The sequence below is a fragment of the Lycium barbarum genome, chromosome 1, assembly GCF_019175385.1.
Source record: "Lycium barbarum isolate Lr01 chromosome 1, ASM1917538v2, whole genome shotgun sequence".
In the NCBI taxonomy this organism is placed as follows: Eukaryota; Viridiplantae; Streptophyta; class Magnoliopsida; order Solanales; family Solanaceae; genus Lycium; species Lycium barbarum.
The window spans coordinates 169,087,436-169,104,996 of NC_083337.1; the positions used below are offsets into that span (position 1 = coordinate 169,087,436).

General features: G+C 34.4%; 3 protein-coding genes across 5 annotated transcripts; all 3 read right to left on the reverse strand.

Moving 5' to 3' along the window:
• Positions 1–4,444: 4,444 nt before the first annotated feature.
• Positions 4,445–5,176, reverse strand: LOC132617926 (uncharacterized). The gene has a single exon (XM_060332991.1). The coding sequence runs from the start codon at positions 5,174–5,176 to the stop codon at positions 4,445–4,447; it is 732 nt and encodes a 243-aa protein (XP_060188974.1).
• A 2,877-nt stretch (positions 5,177–8,053) lies between these two features.
• Positions 8,054–9,397, reverse strand: LOC132607132 (wound-induced basic protein). The gene is made up of 2 exons (XM_060320972.1): positions 9,327–9,397; positions 8,054–8,245 (listed from the first exon to the last, which is right to left on the reverse strand). Exons 1-2 carry the CDS (start codon positions 9,395–9,397, stop codon positions 8,173–8,175), a joined length of 144 nt encoding a protein of 47 aa, XP_060176955.1. The 3' UTR covers positions 8,054–8,172.
• LOC132607117 (transcriptional activator FHA1-like) lies at positions 8,054–17,340 on the reverse strand. 3 transcript variants are annotated; one of them, XR_009570202.1, is made up of 4 exons: positions 16,537–17,333; positions 12,097–12,254; positions 9,327–10,893; positions 8,054–8,245 (listed from the first exon to the last, which is right to left on the reverse strand). XR_009570202.1 is itself a non-coding variant. In XM_060320952.1 (3 exons), the coding sequence occupies exons 1-3, from the start codon at positions 17,192–17,194 to the stop codon at positions 10,684–10,686; spliced, it is 1,026 nt and encodes a 341-aa protein (XP_060176935.1). In that variant the 5' UTR covers positions 17,195–17,333; the 3' UTR covers positions 9,326–10,683. The 3 variants fall into 3 exon arrangements, 2 of the variants coding, with proteins under 2 accessions (XP_060176935.1, XP_060176942.1); XM_060320952.1 differs by lacking the exon at positions 8,054–8,245 and having other exon boundaries at positions 9,326–10,893; XM_060320959.1 differs by lacking the exon at positions 8,054–8,245 and having other exon boundaries at positions 10,822–10,959; positions 16,537–17,340.
• Positions 17,341–17,561: the final 221 nt, after the last annotated feature.

The following is a 17,561-nucleotide window of genomic DNA, read 5'->3' on the forward strand; positions in this document are numbered from 1 at the left end:
TCAAAGATAAAATTAATTATTCAAATGAAAGGTAAAATAATCATACCCCTTCTAAATAAAGATTTCTTGTCAAAGAAAATTACGATAATTTGAGAATGGTGATTTGTTTGGGACTGTCGGTAATCATGAAACTAATTAGGGCTACTGAAACAATGGATCGCGTGGCCCAATTTCTTCGTAGCCCAACCCATAGAGTAGGGCTTAATAGGTCATTGGACACATTTTAGTCTGTTTTCACCATATTATTTAAGTTATACTATTTAATTTTTAAAATTGTATAACTCGTAATTGATTTGACAAACTTCAAACTTTCTGCTTCGCTTTTCTTCCTCCTCCTCCTTTGCTCTGTATTGGTTGACGACATTAATTGCTATGAGGGGTACTAGCATATGGTATACTTTTTTTTTTTTCTCAGTGTTTAGTAGGCGTTTGGACATGCGATTTCATTTCATGAGATGAAATCAGCGTTTGGACATGCAATTTCATCTGTGATTTCATCTCATGAGATGAAATCCCAAATCATCCAAAAAGACATGATTTGAGATTTGAAATCATGATTTCAAAAAATATAAATGTAAAATTTGACCCATACATTTATATTTTGTAAAAAAAGATTCATAAGTGGTAGATATATTTATCAATCATGTTTACCAACCGGAAAATGCATGCTCAGCGTGAAGAGATTGTTCGTACCATGTGGGAGGATTATATTAAAGAGTAGTTACATTTCATGAGATAAAATCATCGTTTGGACATGCGATTTCATCTGTGATTTCATCTCATGAGATGAAATCCCAAATCATCCAAAAAGGCATGATTTGAGATTTGAAATCATGATTTCAAAAAATATAAATGTAAAATTTGACCCATACATTTATATTTTGTAAAAAAAGACCCATAAGTGGTAGATATATATATCAATCATGTTTACCAATCGGGAAATGCATGCTCAGCGTGAAGAGATTGTTCGTACCATGTGGGAGGATTATATTAAAGAGTAGTTACATTACTATTCATGTTAAATTTTCCTTTTTATTGAACTAAAGTTTGATCGATTGATGTTGTATTTTTTAAAAAGGTCTTCTAGTAGCGTACTAATTTTTTTATGAACTATGATTTACACATTTGGTAAGATTGTATAAGAATTGGAAATTTTTTTATGGTTTTCACAACTTGTGGAGTTTTTATTTTTATAAAAAAAATTACAACTTAAGAAATCCAAATTGCATGTCCAAACATGACTTCATCTCATGAGATGAAATCATGTCCAAACAGCTGCTTAGTTATTGTATTGTAAATTTCCTTAAGTTTCTGCTCAGTTGGGCTAAAAAATAATAAATTAAGTTGAAAAATGGATGAATCATTTAATTTTGAGTTGAAAAGGAATAAATTAAACTACAGTACAACGGATGAAATAACATGCGTGAACTGAAATGAGCAAACATTCAAAGTTCACACATACAAGTAGGGCTGTTAAAAATCGAACTGTTATCGATAACCCATCCGCAAAATTGGCTTATTGGTATTGGGTTATCCGAATAACGATTGGTGAGCGGGTTAAAATTTTATAGTTAACGGTTTATTGGTGTGGGGGGCGGATTACTTAATTTTTTTTATCGGGCAAACTGTTAACCCATTAAAAATTATGATATTTACATTTTTACCTCTAGGCATATAAAATATGTATTGTAATTTGTAAATCCTAAAGCAATAAAGCCAAAGCCCCAACCTCCCATTCGGTATTTTTCTATTCAATAATATTCACTTATTTACTTCTAACTTAAATCTTCCATAGATTCTGTTGTTGGGGGCTCTAACTGTTGCAGTGTTGCCAATAATTTGGCATTCAACTCTTAACAAACGCTAGAATCACTCCATAACAAATATTTGTTACACATTTGCTTGAACTTTGAAAACCTCAAAGCAAACTAGGAGTACTTTTTGCCATCACTGGCTCACTGCATTTAGCACAATGAAAAGAAGTTCTTTTTTTCCCGGTAAGCTGAGTAAATTTCATTGAAAAAGTAGATACCGTGGAGGTATTATAAAGTGATAGTTGTTACATAATTTAGCCGATACACCGCCCGTTAACTGCCCGATAATTGCTAACCCGGTACCAAACCAACCGATATCTTATCGGTTGGCTAGCGCATTAGCACATTTAAAAGCCAATATCCGACAAGCCGAACCGTTGAGCGTAGTTATCCATCCGATCCGCCTGATAAGTAGCCCTACATACGAGTCTGAAGTTTGAAATGTCAAGCTAAACTTTCACACAAATATGTCTAACATTTACTTGCAAGCTTAACTTTAGACACATATATCTAATGTTTGTAATTTCAAACGCTGGTTTTTCAACTTTGCTTCCGTGCATCTGTATTTTAATTATGAAACGGCTAAAATGTAAAAAATATGTGAATTTCAACTATAACTTAAATAACGGTCCTCAAATCAGCAATCTTTGCACTTGCCCCGATATTTGCAGCACTGTTTGTAAAACAATGCACTGAAAGTGAAAAGAAGAAGTTGAGAAATTTTAATTGGCGGAAATGATATTAAATAATAATATCTGAAATGAAAATTAAATTATGACTTTGGACAAATAAATTTAGTCTGAAAAAATTATCAATCAATTAGATCACAAATCCGAAACCAAACGACAGTAGTGTGAGGAGAGGTCCTCTTCTTATCCCTTTATGAGCTAGAGGATGTGTTTTGATATATAAACACACAACTCTCTCTTTTTACTACCAATGTGGTACAAAGTGTTTTTTTCTAAAAAAAACTTTGCTCAAATTTTTAATTTTCTCTCCATTCGTCTTTCCTCCATTTCTCATTCACACCAACTAGCTTAAAATCCTAACACCTAGTACAGTGTAAACAATGCATACACAATCGGGTCTGTTAAACAGATAATTACAAATATTTGTTTTATTAGCATCCGTTGTTAACATACAATAAAGAATAAGTAACTTGTTGAAAATAGTACGTTATTTGCTATCATGTTGATCATATAACTTAAATCCCCTTTACCATTTATTCCACTTCATCTGCATCTATTTACTTCCAATGCTTGATGATTTGTCTTTTGGACAAATCTTACATTCTCACTAAAAACCTTCCCTTCTTCTCTCCCAAAAAAATAAAGAAGCGAAAAACAGAAAGAAAAAAAAAACAAGGGAAGAAAATAAGGCAATAAATCTCATTATCTGTGCAGTCGATGCAGAAAATCTGTCGTCCGTAGCTGTGCAAGTGAATCAGAACAAGCTACAAAGTTCAAACTTATCACAAGCAAGCAAGAAAGTTGCTACAGGGAAAAACAAGGGAATTGTGATCGAGGAGGTAGTGCCAAAAAGGAAAAGGCCTTGTTATAAGAATTTGGAAAAGTTGAAAAAAGGGGATATCGCGGACAGTGAATTCGACGCTACTAGTGATGACGATAGTGATGAATTTGATAACGATTACCAACCTGAAGGTAAAGTCTGAAGATGGTAGAAATGAAGGTAAGGGCAGTTCTGATATGGATTTTGATAAATAGATCAGTGGCCAAAAACACTTGCTAGCTAGAAATGAAAATACCAGTATGTTAAGTCATTAAGATTTGTACAAGAGAGAACAGATTACAAATATTCTTTGATTTGCATCAGCAAGACAGTTTTTTTTCGTTGCAATCCATGGATTAATATTGCTAAATGCATAGCAGCAAGACAATGTTGTACTTTGGATAAGGAAGGGATAATGGCTTTCACTGTTTTACAATATAGTTTTATCTTGTTTTAGGCATAATTGACAAATCTCAATTGCATCGGTATTGCTTCATTATATTAGCTGATCTGCAGATTCTTGCCTAACTCATTTGTGTAACTATATTGTGGGATCCTGATATATTCTTGTAGTTTCTTCCTTCTTATTCCACCCCAAGACAAGAAAACATGTTTCTTTAACTCAATTTCTTAACCTTTAGATTCCTAGATTCCTCTGCCTTTTACTGTTGTACGTAGGCAAAATTGAGCCAGACAGCAAAGTAACCTCTGATCAAATAGCACTATTTTACTACAATAACAGGATTATCCATCTGATGGAATATGAAATTGTGAATTGCTGGTTCTAAGTTTCGATGTAGGAGGGTTGCACTAGGTTGACAACTAGTATAGAACTAGTCAATTCATGATGAATGCTTACAATACAGAATAGAAATGAGCTTTAATTAATTGAGAGACAAGGACAGAGGGGGTTTATATTGCCGACCTCAACTTGCTTGGGAGTCAAACGTAGTTATTGTGATAACATTTGATAAGTTCCTGTCATGTGTTTAAAAATATATGTCAAGGGATAAAAATACAAGGAATTCACTGCAGAATTTACCAGGAGAAAAAAATATACTACTACTACAAACAATTTCTTGTAGCTGCTAGTTTTATTCATAGAAAGTAATTTCACAACTCTAGAATCTATCTCCACAATGCACCTTCTTGTTATTCTTGCTCACATGGTATAGCCATTTAAACCCTTTAATTGCCCTAGAAATTCTCACAAAATTAGCCCTTCCCATTCCCAAATTCTTTTTTCCAGCTGATAAATTTAGTGCCTGTAAGCAACACAACTGCTCAATGTGCTCATTTATATGTTCTTCTTTTACATAGCTCCTCATCTTCTTCTTGCTATTGCTATTATCTCTTTTTTCATTGTTCTTTATAGAGTCCATTTCATACTTTTCCCATAACAAATCCATTTCTTCGCCAGTGCTGTCACTAGCATTGTGCCTTTCCTCATAAAACTTGCATGCCAATGTCCTTTTCCAATCTTTTGCTTTGTGGATCTTTTTGCCCTTTGGCTCAGTTTTCTTCTCTTCAACAGTACCACTCCATGCCATATTTTCAAATACATCCAGTTCTTTCAAGAAGTCTTCTAATTTCTTCCTCTCCATGGTGATCCTAGTACTTCCCATTTCAGCTGAATTTTCTCCTAATTTGTCTCTTAGATACTGATCATGATCACATATGGCTGTGCTAGAGCCATTATGATCATAACGTGAAGACTCAAGAATTGAAGTTTCACTTCCCTCAGCTGATTTACAGTCCAAGAATTCAACTGGGGTCTCTACAAGAATTGGAGTTTCATTTTCCTCAGCTGATTTACAGTCCAAGAATTCAAAAGGGTGTCCTAAAAACACCATCTTGAAGACTTTAAAATCCTCCAAACAATAAAGATCCTTACTTTCATTATCACTCTGCAACCTTAATCTTTCTACTACAGGATAGTATTTAGAGAGCAAAATACTAACCTTGAGGCTTGGGTAGATGATGAGAAGGACTATACATAAAAGGGTAGTTTTAATGAGGAGAGGGGAGAGGAAAGCAAATACTAAATGAAGTATGAGAAGTAAAGAGGGTGAGAGAGAATGAAGGGCAAAAAAGAAGAGGAAGTTGGTGGAAAGACTTGAAAATTGAGGACTTGTATTAGTAGTATAACTGCTAGATAAGCACAGCTCAGACATTTTTTTTTTTATTTCCTCAACACTAGTTGGAAGATGGAGGAGAAATGGGGTAAGAATAATAAGTAAAAGAAGAATCTTGTGCTCTGTCTTTGTTATTGTGATGCTAATGTAAATGCGGCGTGAATAAAGGAAAAGGATTGACTTATCTCCAAAAAAATCTGTTTGGTTCGGTGTGCGATTTAATTTTTTTATACAAAAGTGTGAAGATATTATCGATTAATCAATTAAACGTCAACTACGAATAACTATATGTAACAGTAACAAAGAAAATAATAAACTATAATTAGTAACTCAAATACGCTAACACAAAATATTACTTATAATAGTCCGAGCGCAATGCATCATTGTTCAGCTGAATCTCATTCTCTATAAACTACGGGCAAAGATGAAATAAAGAAAAGCTAGCTTAAAAAGGAATAAAGTCACGAACTAATAATCGAAGGCATCATTATCCATGGGAATAATAATTTTGTCTTCTTTACCAAATAATTTGACATTTTTGTCAAAAGTTATCTAACCCCAGTTGGAATCTCTATAATTGCCCTTTGAATACTGTCCTAGTTAGGTGAATTTGATGTAAATTCTCTCTGGTTATAAACAATCGGGCAATTTGCACGATTGTCCTCCTTTGGGGGGTGGTCTTTAGTTTTTGTCCCTCAAATTGCTGGTCTTTAATTTTTGTCCTTCGCTTAAATACCCGAGGTGCTGGGTTTGAACCCCGATTTAATCATAAAAATAAAATAAAAATCGCAAGGCTTCGCGTAAGGCAGACATTTAGTTATGACTTAAGCCAACGTCTGTCACATAAGGCAGACTTTAGTTATGCCTTAAAGCAAACCCTGCCGTATAAGGCAGATTTTTTGCAAAGCTTTGCCTTACGATTTTTATTTTTTTTAAACTGAGCGGGGGTTCAAACCCAGAACTTCGAGATATTTTCAATAACATTTTTAAGCGAAGGACAAAAATTAAAGACTAGTGCCTTTGAAGGATAATCCGCGCAAAAAATTGGTTATAATCTGACGACCAATTTACTCCTTTGGGCTTCTCTAATTCTTCTTTTTAGAGGAAGTTACTTAATTAAGCAATCTTAAAATTGGCATTGCTGATTTTTAGCATAACATTGATTGTATCAATTATAGCCAAATAATATTTATCATATTAACATAGCTCCTATTAAAAACCTAAAAAAAATCCTGCAAAATATTAGCATAACCCCTATTAATGAGAAAAAAAGATATCTACCAAAAATATATCCCCCTTTTTCTCAACTAATTCCTCAAAAAATGCTAATAACGGTTGACTAAAAAAAGATTTTTTTCCCCTAATTTCTTCCATTCTTATTTTCTTTTATACTAGGAATTTTTCTTTTTTCTTTTTACCTTTCCTTTTTCTAGCGTCTTTATTTCTTTTTTTTTTAATACTAGTAACTTTTCTAAAATGCGAATTTGGATATTATATATTTATTTTAACATATTACAAATTTGATTAGTAGTTTGTATTTTCTATTCCAAAGATATATATATTATACTATTTGTATATTTGGTATAATAAATGTATGAACAATATATATAATATATTGATGAAATATTAACATTATATAAAAAGTTACAGTATAATATACTTGAAATATATTAATAATTTTTTTAAAAAATAAGCTATTAGCATAAAAATAAAATTTGAAAAAGAAAATCAGAAAATTGTGGGGGAAGAGAGAGAAAAGAGTTAATGTATTAAATTGTATTGATGGAAATAGATCTCATTAATAATGTAGAGGGATAACATTTAAATGGAATTTATTATTTATTTATTTTCAAAATGCTAATTTGTTATAACATGTGCTATATTTGTTACTTTTAAAAAGATATGTTATTCTTGTATATAATTCTTATTAACTGGTTTAGCGGGTAAAAATCTCTTCTTTGTTACGTATACAAATCCTTTCAACAACAAATAAATAAAGAAAAACAGAAAATTACTACCGATAGATAAAAATTCATGGGCTACCAGTGAAAAATTGGTACTATGAATTAATATAGCATTAAAACAAAATTGATATTGACAACTTTAACATGTCATGCACTGCAAAATGCAAACATGCTACCTAAAGCAAACTGAACGTATACGCTCCGAAGACTCTCTGTTCCTACTATTTTAATCTTTAGATTGACTATGGCTTGTTGTTCACAAGGTATTCTTCTTCTGCCTCTAGACTCTAATGGTCAAACAACGGATGAGCTACGTAATCATCTGGTTTTTTAGAGAAGGAAGTTGAAGAAAATTAAATGCACTCAAAGATGCGTAAACCGGTCTTGTGACTTTAAAAAACCTAAACGGGTTTGGCAAAGAGAGAATGCTTCTTTTGTTATCCCTCTAGTAATGATCTTCTTTGATCAGTACCTTGGTCCGGTATCAATTGATAAACCATATTCAAAACACTACTGAGTTTCTCAAGATCAAAAACCATACCACCATTTACCCACTAACGTGACACTCATTAGTCCCAAAATAAAAAGCTTGTAATAGGAAATTAAAACCAACAGAAGTAAACGATCAAAATATCTTAAAAGATAGATGATCTATTCAAATGTCAAATGTAGCACATGATCAACATTTTCTAAAAAGAGTCTCTTAATAACATTTCAGATATTCTAAAATAAGTTTACATCTGGAAGATTTCACTCATTCATAACAGGCTTGTTTTCACTTGCTTTCGGCCTCTGTTCCTTGGGCTTCTGCTCTTCTGTTTTCCTGGACAATTAAACAAAAAGTTAGAGGTGCTGCCGTTATATCAACAACATGGAGAGACCTGCTTGAACATGAAGAGAAAACTCAAAACAATGCCTTGTAATATGATGTCAAAATTGCAACCAAACGAAATGGCTTTGATTACGACAACACAGCAAGGACGGAACCACACCAAGTCGACACAAAAACTACATTAGATAACGATTGGAAAGTTCTCAATAATTCTCTAATTGCATGTAAAACCTACGTTGCTCTGACCCTCCAAGAAATACATAGCTTTTGGAGGATCCAACACACTCCTTGTAGTATTTTGGAGAGTCCGAGCAAGCTTAAACCCCATAATAAGCAGTCTAAGCCATCTTAGACAACAACAGAATATTTATTTAATTGAAAAACTGATTTCCACAAGCAGCTGGTTCCGAAAGAAAAGACCATTTTGGAAAGCTCTGAGCTTTGCACTTAAAACCAAGACCCAATGGTTTTGATAATTGAAGAGCTGACTTGCCACAAAGCAGCAGCTTCATAACAAGAATGTTTACATATGGTATTAAGCCAAAATCACATCAAACACAATATTTGGCAAGATATATGTATCCTGCCAGACAATATGTGTTCATACACATGATATTTAGTAGGAATATCACGCTTAAGAACATTAAATACCTACAGAGTAGGCTGTAGAATAAGCCGAAATCAAACATATCTTCTCATAGTGTTATTTCAGAAGCTGAATCAAACTTCTAGTCTTGCCCAAACACTTGGCAATCACAAGGAAGTATATTGACAACATGAAAATAATATTCAGGAACATCATATAGTTGGGGATACGAAGACATTCACACAATTGCCTATCAGCATATTTTCAACAGGTCAAACACTTGATAACTCATCAGCATCATGCAATAGAGCAGAACTAATCTGGAAACTTAAATATAAAATTTATACAAAGTAGGCTCATAAAAGGAACAGGCAAGCAGTATATCACAAATGATGTGAACAGAAATCTGAACATTGCATAAAAAGCATAAACATAAAACATTGAGCAGCGATGAATTTAAGAGTTAAGGAGAGAATTAATAAGAACCTCTTGTCAGAGGCGCCTCCCTTCTGGCTGAGGAAGGATCGGAAAAGCGGCGAATTCACGTCGTAAATCATCCTCCTTGTCAGATACACAAAACCCTAATTTCCTCTTTGCTCACTTTCAGCTTCTGTTTGATAATTCGCTATTCAAAAGCATTATATAACTTGGGTAATTGCTAATGGGCCGACTATATGGGCTAAGTTATTTGGGAATACTATACATAGCCCAGATGTTTCTTTTCGTTTCACTAATTAACTACTCCAAGTCTCCAATAATAACTAGCAGTTAGCACGAGTTAGTTTTCCTTTTGCTGTAGTTGCCTCTTCCCGGCGTATTGATATTCTCATCAACGGTGCATTTTTTTTTTATTTTTTTTTTTATAACTGTGGTGTCCTTGCAGAGCTAGGTTGGGCCTAGGGGTTTATCTGAACCTCCTTCAGCGAAAAATTACATTATATATACAAGGTTAAAATTATTTTGATGTATATATATAGTAGATATTGAATCCCTTTAGCTTCTTCGTTTGTTACTTCTATATATTTTTGAACTACCTTAGTTAAATAATTTCTAGCTCTGCCAATGGTGATCAGCTTATGTACACCTCGACTAATTTCATAGGATACTTTCACTTTCCACCAACAGGTACAATTACATCCTTGGTGCATTTCTTCTAGAAATCAATAACATAGACTTCGTTTTCTCTTCTTCCCTTTTTAATACTAAATATTTCTCTTATATTTTTGTTTCAAAATAAATCTAAATCATGCATAAAATCTACTCGAATAGTGGAGATTCATATAATTAAGACGTAATCGTAGTTAGTGGACTTAAGATCTTCACGGCTTGTTCATAACGGGCTATCGAGCGGTCAAGATTATAAATTAAAAATGGTTTTGACAATTACTGTATTGGCAAGACAAGTAGTGATGGAACAAGTATTTTTTGGGAAGTTGGACGTGAGAGATTGATAGGCCCGGTGCCTATTTGGAGTTAGTTGAACTTAAAGAAGTTACATAAACTATTGAGGCAAATCAACCTTCCAAAAAATTAACTCACAACATTTGTGAATCTCCTTGTTAGTAACAGATGAATCCTTCAATTTGTTTTGCTCGTTAATGCTCCTAGAGTTTGAAAAATGGTTTAGAGGGGTAAAAAAACACTGAGCAATTTTGGCTCGGAGATAATATCTATCTTTAAAACGGTAGTGGTCGCACAGCTTGCGCGCACCTCGAATATTTTATCGTGTTCACACCAGCAAAAGTACCAAGTATTTCTGCACACCAAGTTCAGGCCCCATGTTAGATACAACTGACTTGAAACTCAACTTAAGCTAGCTAAACGTCTTAAATATGGCAAGCTCTCATGAAAGTAGTGAGACAAGACAAACAAACTCCAAAGTCAATCGTCCCTTAGATCGTGTGTTGATAACGAAATGCTCCGGATATTTCCTCAACAGCATCAGCAATCCATACCATGGCTTCGTTTTGGCTTCCGGGCTGGGATAGTCTTCCGATGTTAGGTACCTCCTCACACGACTATGGTGCCAAGTATCGCCATAGTGTTCGACCAACTGCAGTTACATAAGCTGACTATCAGTCAATAGTCCAATTCTCAAACAGAACACAAGTTGCAGTGCCTACGACCCAAAAACAGGGAGGGAATTATCCAACTACTACCATGACGATGAATCAGTAATGGTATCTGATATACTAATGGAAACATAAATCAGTATTGTTTCGGATCCATTTTAAATGATGAGACAAGGGTGTGATTGTGAATATTAGATTTGTCATTTGAGAACTGCCACTTCACGTGAAGATAAGTTCTTCCAGACCCACCACCCGAGCCCCTTCATAAAGAACTACTGAACTAGCATAAAACAAGAAGGAATGCATATAACCACACATTTCTTTTCTTTCCCCCATTGATGGCTGAAAAGATCTACTATTTAAACTAAAATTTGTAATAAAAAGAAGACAGTTCCGAAGTGCAGGCTCAACAAGCAAACTTAATGGATGGAGATTGATACTGTGTCTGTGTATATGATGTGGAACCACTAAAAAGAAGAATAAATAGGGTACAAATCAGCATTTTACTTGACATATGGGTCTTCAGGTATACCGAATCAGGTTTTAGGTATTAAGAACTATGATTAAAGAAAATTGAACCCTCACCTACACGTACCTAAAATGTCAAATTTCTGGAGAAATTTCATCAGAATCTCTATTTTTTGTGGATAAATTAATGTCAGATTTAGGTCTTACTGCTAAGGCCAGTGATATTCAAGAGAAAAGTGATCAGGGAGCAACAGAGAGAAAACAGAAAAGGTAGTAAAAGAAATAGCCATTTGAAGTTCAAGCGGATGATAAGAAAATCAACCGAAAAGATAATGAAAGAAATAGCCACTTGAATTTCAAGAGGATGATGAGAAAATCAACCGAGGGTATGTACCCTTCCTCCTCCTCCAAGCACACGCACCAAACCACTCATACTGCCATTTGAGCATTGGGAGAATTACGCGCTGAATTTGTATTTAGGGGAAAAAGAAGATCACAAAGGAGGAAAGTGGCCAGTTATGACTTAAATCCTTTACTTAATTGACCTTAATTTAACTTAACATACTGAGAATTCAGAGTAAAACGAATGGAGGCAGAAAATAAAACGGCAATGGTTTTTCGTATTCCGTTTGTTTTTGTAAACAAACAGTTTAGTCTTTGTTTGAGAAATAAAAATTTGTTTCATATGACATATATGTATCTAACTTTAATATTACCTCCGCATGAAGCTTCTCCATTGGCATCCATTCTCCTGGACCACAGAGATCAGAAAGCACATTAGCTACAGATGATACAACATCCTTTTCTTCTAACAGCAGGAGCTGCTGATTGTCAGCATCTCTGTCAGCACGTAATCTTCCATCCATCTTCTTATCTGCACGAATTTCAGCCAGATAACTTTCATACTTAGATATCAAGTTCCAACAGATTTTCAGACTAATAGAAGAAAAATGGTCCAACATATTTTGAGATAAAGATCCTTCACAGTTGCCTTTCCCACTATACTTCGTAAATCATATACAACAACAGCAACATGCCCAGTGTAATCACACAATTGGGGTCTGGGCAGGGGGGAGGGTAGAGTGTAAATCATATATGCAAGAATAATGCTGCACCGGTGTCCAAATGTAAAAGGATTCAAAGGTAAAAAAGATGAAAGATTGCATTTATATCATGTTATAAATGTATGTACAACTTTTCTCAAATATCCCAAAAAGTTTTAAGACCCGTGTTGTTTCCCTAATGACATCATTAGAATAGTATTGGTCTGATCACATTGAAGACTAATTTACTAATCTGAAGCAAATATCCTTGCAATGCATATTTAGGGGTCAAGCAATACTTTACAGCTTGTTTGGATGGTTGTTACCTATTGTATTATGTTGTTAGTTTAAATACAACGTTTGTTTTGACTGTTACTTTAATTTTACTGTATCGTATCGTTAAATGCATCGTTACGTAATGACGAAAAGTCCCACTTTATGTAACGACCAATTTGGTGTTATCGCATCGTTACCATATTTATTTTTTCTCGTTTTGTCTTTACTTATTATCTAATAATCATATTTTATTCTTCATCATACCTTTTTATGATAGTTCTACGCTCTACCTTCCTTTTCTCGTAGGTTTATCCTTCTAATTATTGATGTCTAACATTATGTAACGACGGGAAACGATACAATCTATCCAAACATTGTATTCATCAAAACAATACAGTACAATACAATACAGCACAATACGTAACAACCATCCAAACAAAGCGTTAAGTACCTCTAAAAGGCCAATAACTGTCAATCAATAAACTGCACATCGATTCCAAATTAAAATGGCCAATGAGTCAAAGACAATTAATATGTTATCTATACAATAACGCCGCAAAGTAAAAGCATTAGCATTTATCATTCAAATTCTTGATAGTGATGCTATACACAACCACTCGGCAACCTCCTTCCCATGAACCATTGTTGAAGTTTCAAAACTTTTATCAGCATATTCAATTCTTTTTATAGCATATTAGTCTATACAAGTGATTGTGAGCATATGCTAGCAGTGTCTTCCTAAGGCATACAGGCCTCACAACATAGAGAACATAAATTTCTAACTCTCGTTGATGAAAATACTTGGCAATGAACTTCTAGTTTTTATTTCTTTGACATTTCCTTTTTCAGAACAAGGAAACAACAAAGAGATAAACGACGTCAAGTCTAAGCAGAAATAAGTGAAGTCATCCCACTTGCAATGTAGAAATTTGATATTTATATTGATGATTTTGCTACTTTTGTTTGTAGATATTCTACAATAGTTACAAGCATTACAATTAAAATGAAAAAGACTGAAAACAGCCAGATATTTGTATTGCTGTGTGAGCAAGTGCATATATTGTTGAAACATCTAGGAGCCATACTTTTATCGAGACTCAATGTAGTTAGAAAACAGAGGAAAAATCCCAACTTGCCGATCATAAGTGATCCTATTTGACTAGAAATATCATTGTCGTGTCTCCAAGAAAAAAAAGCAGAAAAAGATTGATGAGCATAAGCCTCTTAAAAAGGGTAACATGCAGTATACAGTTTCCCAGCTCATCAGGCTTTTGATGATATTTTTCCTGGTTCAGCATTTTATCTCTCCTCATTTCTAAAGATTCAAAGGATCCTTCATCAACTGGCAATCCATATCCCAACTTTGACCTACAGGATAGTTTGCAGGGAATAACTAACCTCGAGGGGTATATCATGTTCTTTTTCATAACCAACAAATTGGAACCTTGAGGAGGTATAATCTTGTTTTTTGCACGACAAATAAAGGGGCAAAACTAAAAGGTACATGGTGGTATTCATTATTCGCAGAAGGGGATTGCTTTAAACAGACTTCATCTGTAAGACATGCTAACAGTATAAAGTGGTAAGCAAAGAAAAAGCTATTATAAAATCTCACTTTCCAAAATTACATATAGCATACTGTATCTGCTAGTTCTAGTCATAAATATAAGGGATAGCTGGAAATTTTGAGTTCTTAGGATTGCAACTAGAAAGCAAAAGATCGCTGAATCTATGACTTCAACTTGAGTCATGATGAAAACTCCATATGCTCTATTCAGAGCATCCCGAAACCGAGCTCCAATGATTGGGATTACATTGTCAGTTTAACTTCCAGAAAAGAGAAATAACACCAAACCAAAACCAATTACCAGAGGGGTTCTAGGAAAGAGAAGGCAAAAGGAAAAAAACGTATTACTGGACAGCAATGAAGTTACCCACCCGTGAAGCTTGAAGACTGTAAGACACAATGGATATCAAATTCCAGGAGGACTACTTACCAAATAATCCAAGCAGACATTAGAGGCTACAAAGGTGCTTGCCATCTCAGTAAGCGACTTTTATGCTTTGGTAATTTCATGAATGAGTCTACTGAAAGTCAAGCAAATTCATGACTTGTAGATTTCAAGGGGCAACAATTTTGAAATACGGCCCAAAGCTGAAAAAGTATTTGTCCTTCTCTAGATGGTCTAAAGAAGAAACGTCATGCGTCATTGACACTATTGTAATTCTACAGAACAAAACACCTCTATCCACGAAGTTGTTCAGGGAAACACCCGTATGGAAATGTCAATAACTCCTTACATTAAAAAAAGATGACTTTTTTACTATCTAGTAATTCACAAGCATAACAAATCTTCACTGGGTATCTAGTAATTCACAAGCATAACAAATCTTCACTGGGTATCTAGTAATTCACAAGCATAATAAATCCTTCACCGAGAATCTAGTAATTCACAAGCATAATAAATCCTTCACTGGGTATCTAGTAATTCACAAGCATAATAAACCCTTGTACAATTGCAGTTTTATATAAAAAGAGAACTAATTCTCATGGTTAACCAAGATTAAAGCTTTCCTGGACAAATACCACAAAACAGATAGTATAAAACTTACTAACCTAATTGCCCAGAAATCGTAACCTTCCCACTAAAACAGGTGACTGACTATTTTACTATCTAGTAGTAATTCACATACATAATAAATCCTTCACCGGGTATCTAGGAATTCACAAACATTATAAACCCTTGTACAATTGCAGTTTTATACAAAAAGACTACTAATGATCATGGTTAACCAAGATTAAAGCTTTCCTGAACAGATATATATAAAACTTAGTGACCTAATTGCCCAGAAATTGAAGCCTTCCCACTAAAAAGGTGACTTTTTTACTAGGGAAAAGGGTCAAAAATACCCCTCTACTTTGGAAAAAAGGCTAAAAATATCCTCCGAACTTATTTTGGGTCAAAAATACCCCTCTCATCTGTAAAGTTTTCAAATATACCCCTGTCTTGACGGAAATTATCCCCCCCAAAAAACCCGAAATCCTTTTTTAAACCCGCTCCATCATTTAAACCCGACCCAACTAAATAATATCCCATAAGATCCCCTTATTCCCCCAATACGTAGGTATGAAGTTTGAGGGAATTGGGGGGAATAAGGGGATCTTATGGGTTATTATTTAGTTGGGTCGGGTTTACATGATGGAGCAGGTTTAAAAAATGATTTTGGGTTATTTTGGGGGATAATTTCCGTTAAGACAGGGGTATATTTGAAAACTTTAAGGACGGAAGGGGTATTTTTGACCCAAAATAAGTTCGGAGGATATTTTTAGCCCTTTTTCCAAAGTAGAGGGTTATTTTTAACCCTTTTCCGTTTTTACTATCTAGTAATTCACAAGCATTATATATCCTTCACAATCCTCAATTATCCTCCCACAAACAGAAGTTAAGATGGAGTTTAATTTAATAGAGCTAAATCGAAATGCAAAAATCCAAATACAAACTACCCTTGTCCAAATGCAGTTCTATACAAAAAGACAACCAGTGCTAAAGAACATCATAGTAACATTAAAGCTTTCCTAAACAAATACCATAAAACTTAATAACCTAATTGTCCAGAAAAAAGAGAACTAATGCTCAATTGCCATCCTACAAACAGAAGTTTACATTGAGGTTAATTTAACAAAGCTCAATTGAAATACAAAAATCCGAATACAAGATACCCTTGTATAAATGCAGTTTGATACAAAAAGACAACTGGTGCTAAAGAACATCATAGTTAACCAAGATTAAACCTTTTCTTAACAAATACCATAAAAAAGATATAAACTTTACTGACCTAATTGCCCCGAAATCGAAGCTTTCCCACTAGAACCACAAGAACCATACCCATAACCTTCACCTTTCCTCATTTTCTTACCAACAGAAGCACCATTGTCATCATCATCATCATCATCATCATCATATTCCTCCTCATAATACTCTCTCCGTTCGCGAATGTGGGCCCCACCACCATACCCCGTGGGACCCACATTCCCCACCGCCGTCGTCTCCAACAAATGGGTCGCCACACCCGCTTGACCCGACCCGGCATAATTCAAATTCACATTTTTAACATGTTGTTGTTGTCTAGGCCCACCAAGAATACTCCTAACAGGAAGAAGGAAATAAAACTCTTTATCTCCAATCTGTAAAAGGTCTTGTGAATCTAATTTAATTGGTGGATTACCAGGTAAGTGAAGAACACCTTCAACTAAACACCCGTTTTTCCCTAATACTTCTAAAGCAAAACGGCGCCGTTGGAAGTCGTAATAAATACGTGCGTGGTGACGTGAGATATTCATTCCACCACCGAGTGATGATAAGTCGACATCCACCGTTGATTTTTTGGAGTTACGGCCAAGGATAATGGAGTAAGTTTGCATGTAATACTCGAAATCTTCACCTTGTAGTTTTGCAAATCCTGCTTCTACATCGCTACCACTGCTACTTCCCATCGAGATGGATTAATCGGACTTCCTTTTTTCCAGCGACAAAAAGAGCGGTTTGGGAATGGAGTGTCGATTGAAGTAGGGATTTTTTTATTATTGCTGGAAAAGTAATTCTTAAAACCAAAACCAACCAGATTTTGGTAATTAGCAAATTATTTTGGTTATCTGAAAAAAACAAATATTTACTGCAAAGTTTTTTTAAATTACGGAATGGAGGGCCTAAAATGCCCTTGAACTATCTTTTCGGTATAATAATACCCTCAATTCACCTTTCGGGTGGAAAATGCCCCCGCCATAAACTTTTTTGCTCTAAAATAAGCTTATTTTTAACGGCTCCCTCTAAAATTGAAATTAATGAATTCATTTATGACGT